Source organism: Mustela nivalis (genome assembly GCF_964662115.1).
Source record: "Mustela nivalis genome assembly, chromosome: 16".
Lineage (NCBI taxonomy): Eukaryota > Metazoa > Chordata > Mammalia > Carnivora > Mustelidae > Mustela > Mustela nivalis.
In genome coordinates, this window is record NC_139035.1 from 29,586,456 (window position 1) to 29,592,455 (window position 6,000).

General features: G+C 43.5%; 1 protein-coding gene across 18 annotated transcripts in view; it reads left to right on the forward strand.

The window, feature by feature from the left end:
- ENAH (ENAH actin regulator) overlaps positions 1 to 5,066 on the forward strand; it is a 132,074-nt gene extending 127,008 nt beyond the window's left edge. For all 18 annotated transcript variants that reach the window (XM_082704457.1, XM_082704459.1, XM_082704470.1 and 15 more), the window contains 2 exons: positions 1,362 to 1,419; positions 2,196 to 5,066. In XM_082704457.1, the coding sequence (XP_082560583.1) occupies positions 1,362 to 1,419; positions 2,196 to 2,233 (96 nt within the window). In that variant the 3' untranslated portion in view covers positions 2,234 to 5,066. The remainder of the gene's footprint in view (positions 1 to 1,361; positions 1,420 to 2,195) is intronic.
- The last annotated feature ends 934 nt before the right edge of the window (positions 5,067 to 6,000 follow it).

Here is a 6,000-nt window from a genome sequence, read left to right on the forward strand (position 1 = left end):
ATTGTATTAATTGGTAATTTCAACCTTATTTTAAACATGAAAAGCTTTTTAAGATAATGAACCTTAAATTAGAGTGATTTTATTTTACCCGAGGTGTGCAGTATTAGAAAAAGTCCCATAATGGAAACTAATCATTCAAAGGGTAGGTGTTACTCTTCAAACTGCGTTACCGTGTCGGAGCCCTTTCAGCTGGCATTGACACTGTTCTTGGCGATTTGGGGAGGGGAGGGGCAGAGGGAGAGGAAGTACTAAGCAGGCTTCAAGCCCAGCCCGGAGCCCAGCGCAGGGCTTGATCTCACAACACTGAGACCGTGATCTGAGCTAAAATCAGAGTCAGACACTCCACTAATTCAGCTGCCAGGAGCCCCTGTTCTCAGTGATTGTTTTAAGTTTGGGCGGGGGTGGGGTGGTGGACTGTTATTTCAAAGTGAACTTATAAATACAGATTTTGCAAAATATTTGAAGGTGGAGTGGTTTTCACGGAGGAAGAAGCATCTAGAACAACAGTATTAAATCAAAATACAAACAGGGCTCACACAAGCACTTTTAAAATTTCTGATAGTCTTATTAACTAAGTAAGGAGAAATAGGTGAAATTCATTTTAATGTATTTAATTTAATTTAATTTAAATAGTATTTCAGTATGTAATCAGTATTTTAACATTACTAAAGAATTATTACACGTTATTTTCTTAATGCTAAGTTTTTGAAATCTGGTGTGTGTTTTACCCTGGCAACGCATCCTATTTCACACTGGCCACGTCTCCAGTGCTCAGAGGCTGTGTGTGGCTGCGTCCGCCCTGTCAGACCACACAGATCCAGGTGAGGCCTATCCACCCTTGCCTCTGCCAATTAGGGCAGCCCGTGAGGTAGCTCCAGGGGAGTCTCGGATTCCTTGAAGGAAGGTTTGGCAGCCATCGTGCGATTCCTAAGGAACCCCATACTTCAAACCGGATCACACACAGGCCAGGATCTGCTTATCTGGTTTACATCTCCTGTTCCCTGAAATTGCCCTGCGCAGCATCTTCCAGGCTGCTCCCAGTAGACAAAGTTAAAAGCAGAGCTATTATCTTTTCTAGAAATGACCTGCAGCCTACCTTTCTCTGGATGGCAGAATTATTTTTAGTTTTAGAAAGCACTGTAATGTTTCCCTTTTTGCTAGGCTAAAGTAAGTGAAGACTGGGAAGACTGTTAAAACGTGAGTTGCTCGGCTGCACTTAGACAGCCTTGTCTGGGAGGGAGTCCGGCAACAGAAACTATACAGCAGACTTCATACATTCTTAAAATTCTATATGAACAAGAATATTTGTAGCAGTAATTTTTTCCTCCCTGTATTTATGATATTTTTCTTTAATATTTTAGGACATTTTAGATGAAATGAGAAAAGAATTAACAAAGCTAAAAGAAGAGCTCATTGATGGTGAGTATATAAACAGCTTTGCTGACTCTGTAATGTTGTAGAATACCCATTTTTAAGGAAATGCACAAAAAATAACCAGTTTATTACTTGAGGGCATAAAACAATTTTGCATAGTATCCTGTCCTTCACATGGCTTAGGATGTCAGAAAAGAGCCCTCTCTTCCTTACGGTGGAAATTATGTGTAAAAATTGGGATAAATGAGGTCCCTATGTGTCAGGGGTGATTAACATCAGAACAGAGTCCAGGCAGAGGGGCCCATCTCTGGCCTCACATCCCAACCTGCTGCCTTCTCTATGGACTCTGAGCCCACAACGTCCGTGTTATCATTGTGGACACGAAAGGGAGAGTGCGAATGAGTGTGTGCGTGTGTGTGTGTGAGTGTGTCTGTGTACACAAGCTAGTACCGTCTCTATGTTAAGAAAAGCAAAGTCTGGGGGCACCTGGGTGGCTCAGTGGGTTAAGCCTCTGCCTTCAGCTCAGGTCATGATCCCAGGGTCCTGGGATCGAGCCCCGCATCAGGCTCTCTGCTCCTCGGGGAGCCTGCTTCCCCCTCTCTCTCTGCCTGTCACTCTGCCTACTTGTGATCTCTGTCTGTCAAATAAATAAAATCTTTAAAAAAGAAAACCAAAATCTGTGCAGCAGCAGATGTAGGGTCTGCTTGGCTCTCTGTTACTGGGAGTTTGAAGACAGCCACTGAGTTTTCTTAGAAGGAATTTCTCACTGATTTTACCTCACCATTGTATTTACTTGAAATACGTTTCCTTTTCGTGCCCAGCAATCAGGCAAGAACTGAGCAAGTCCAATTCTGCGTAGAGAGACGAACCGAGGAGGAATAGGACTCTAGTCTGGAGAAAGAGCCCTGTGAACGACAGCTGTTAACAACAAACCCCTACATTTGTGAGCTGCGAGAAGAAAGTGGAGACAAACAGTTGGAAGAGGAAAACCAACATCCTCACAAGCCTTCAGACGCATTATTCTGGCGATAAGCTATTTCCCTCCCAGTTTGCTGCTTTTTTCTGACCTTTTCAACAGGATGAAAGAGTCGGATATGAATTCCTGTTTCCTAGTTATGCAGAAAATACTAAACCTATCAGGCAAGATCGCCGTGCATTGAAATATTTTCATGTCAAGACAAAAATCGCACGTTTTTCACAATCCATTGCTAAAATAAAGAGGAGAAAGGCTTAAGAAGTTTGTTTTCAGAGAGTGCTGATGAAGAAATGAGCAAGTTACACTCTTGTATTGTAAATGTTTCTCAGGTTTGTCTTCCTATCACATTTGATATTCCGTGAGGGATGGAGATCAGCCCTGTGTAGGTTAAGATCCTAAAATGTGGAACAAATGGAATTGTATGTGCTTTCCAAGGGTGATATTTATAAGAAAGTGTCCTAAAAATGGTTTGTCTGGCTTGAGGAATTTTAGAATGATAGGAAGTCTCTCGAGTTAGCCTTCATGCAATTTTGTAGATTAAAACATAAAATTCGTCCAGAATTTAAAGATTTAGATGCCTTCCTAAATTGTTAAAATGCTTTACCAAATCTGTGACTCCTACATAACACACCAGTGGTCAAATGTAAAACAATATATTGTAGACTTACTGTAGGTTTTCAACCTTTTTTAGATTTATGCATGTGGACATTTTTATAATGTAATTACAACCACCACAAAATTAGCTTTTTTAATTGCAGACAATAATGCATGTCCCACTAATACGTAGTGGCCTTTTCAAGGCCTGGTCCCAGGGAAAACCTTTTGTAGAGTTTGGGGGAGGCGGGAGGAAGGGAAGGAATAATTTTTCTTTTAAAGTTAATTTCTGCACTTTTTTTTCTCAATTACCTGCATGAATAATAATGAGGACTATTTTGTGACTTCAATTGGTAAATATGTGAGCAGAACCAAGTACTCAATCTTTTACATCATGTGTTCAGCTGTTCGTATTTTAACTTGAGTAATTTCAATGGTCTGAAACATGATTCTGAGCTTCCCAGGGATTATGTCGTACTGCGGAACTCGAAAATCCGATCCCTGAATTTGGCAGTTGCTTTACTACCTAGGTGCCCTGCAGTTGGACAGGTATGTGTTCCTGACCGAGAAGCTGCTTTTGAATTTTGTTACGTGGAAACACGAAGTAGTTGATGTCCGCAGGAACTGAGGTCACGGACACCATACAGCAGAGGGGACCAGCGAGGGGCTCTGCGTGGTTGTCTTGTGACCGAGCGAGACTCAGGTGGTGAAAAGAAGGATCTAGACCCCCGCTCACCCCGACGCAGGTGTGTGTGGGCATAACCCATGCCCTTCTCCTGGAAACTCGCGAAGATTAAAATAGGGGAGAAATCCTATATGTTGCAATGATAGATTTTTTTTTTTCTTAATTTAGGAAATCACAAATTCTCCAGGCTCTCCATCTTGATTTATGCTTCAGTTATGTGCCATATTTGCTTTGAAATCTTTATCTGAAGTTTTTACTAAAATTTTGAAGAAATAATCCATTTTCATCTGCTTTCTAGATTTTGTAACCTCAGTCGGTCAGACAGAGCTTGTCGGTAGCATAGTTTACCATTCAAAAGGGTTTGAGTGAGGAAATTGTTTTCCTTGTTAAATAGTTCCTGTTTCTGTAGAGAGTTCAGTTTTAGATTAATCTGTGATGGATGAGCTATCCTAACTGTGCAGTTCTCTGTCAACCACTCATCGTCAGGCAGCAGTAGGAAAGGCATTCAAGCTGCAGCCAGCTTCTAACGTACTGTCTTCTAGAAGAAAGCAGAGGCACTTTGATCTTTATTTTTGTCCTTTTGGTTATACAAACACTTGGATGGTGTAAACACTCCTGTCCCCTATAAATCAGGTGAGCAATCACTTGATTTTTGTCGGTGAAGTTAGTCTCTAGTAGGTTAGAGTACTGGGTACAAGTGGTCCAAAGTCAGCGAAGAGACTAGAGCCGCACGCTGGACCTTAGTGAGGGGCTGCTGTCTGCGCTCGCTGTCTCGTGCCTTGGTCCGGTCCTCCCAGGATGTCCGTGTGACAGGACAGAGCCAATGCTGGGTCACATCGTGGTCCATTCGTGTGCGTTTGCCCGGATCACTCAACGTGTTCTTCCCAATCACTGTACATGTTGGCTGTCCAGCGGGACAGTTTTTGTCATCATTAGAGATTTCAGTAATTAAAATGGGAAGCAGAAGCCTAAGTGACTTTCCTTAGCGAGGTGATGTTCCCTGGAGCCCGTCATGCCCACGGTGATCATGCTGTGCTCACTGGGTGTCGGAAGCTGCGTGCAGTTCAGGGGGTCCTTTCTGACGACAGAAAGGCGCTTCTTTCCTCAACACTGTGATGTGACCCGTGACAAATCTGTCCTACATGCTCTGTACATGGCCAGCAGCCCATTGCAAACCAACTGAATGTACACATTTTAACGCGGTGCTGACATCTCCCCCGAGTATCGTCGTGGTTTCCCGGTTTGTCCGCAGTTTGCAAGCCTCACGCGTCAGTCCGGACTGAAGAAGAAACACTGATGAATGTTGGACTCTCATGCTTTAGGTGTGCTTCCTTTTTCAATTGTTCGGTTCTCTGCTATTTTTACCGTACTGTTTCATTTCAATTTCCTACACGCTAACTTTGTTTGTGTGATTGAAATAAACTTGCAGTATATACATGTTGCTTGTTTGTGACACTTAGGTGAAATAATCTGTCGGCTCCAACATAAGTCCTGTTGAGTGTGCAAAGCCCATGACTTCACTGCCTAAAGCCTACACAGCTCGTCACTGTTCCTCCCAGATTTCCCAAGTTGAAAATGCTGAGTAACACAGACAGAGGGAAGACGTGATTAGTCGTCTCCTGTTGGTTTGAAACGGCTGTCGTGTGTCCCTGCTCCCTGTCTCCCTTGGCCTACCTCAGCGCAGCGGCTTACTCTTCCTGTCGAGAGAGCGACAAAGGTTTAATTTTACTGTTTTGTTCTATGGTGTAGGTGCTGAAACTCACATGGTCACCATTTCCCTTTATGTGGTTTGTGGGGGAAAAGACCTTCCAAGCCCTGAATTTTAAGCGTAGTGAAGTCCGATCTGTGGTGTTTTTCACACGCCGATGTCATGGCCCCTCATGCGAGCAGCGACACTGTTTGTCTGACTTCATGCCATACTGATTTTGAGTCTGTCGTTAAACTGATGTCTTCATGAGGGGTCCAGTAATCCCGTCTCTCCTCCTCCTCATACCCTGGGTTTCTCTCCGTCCTCCTCACCACCTCTGGGCGCCTGCAGCCGTCTCACCGGTGGCCCACCGTTCCAAAAATGTCAGCGTCTCTGACTCTTGCTTCCCTTCGTGTATAAATCACAATGTTCACCCACAAACTAGAAGTTTCTTCCCGTTCGGAAATGAATTCAGCAACATGGAGCGCCTGGGTGGCTCTGTTGATTGAGTGACCAGCTCTTGCTTTTAGCTCAGGCCATGATCTTGGGGTTATGGGATCGAGCCCTGCGTGGGGCTCTACACTCAGCATGGAGTCTGCTTGTCCCTCTCCCTCAACTCTCTCCCTCATAGATAAAATCTTTAAAAAGAAAAAAAAAAAAGTGAATTAAATAACAGATTGCAAC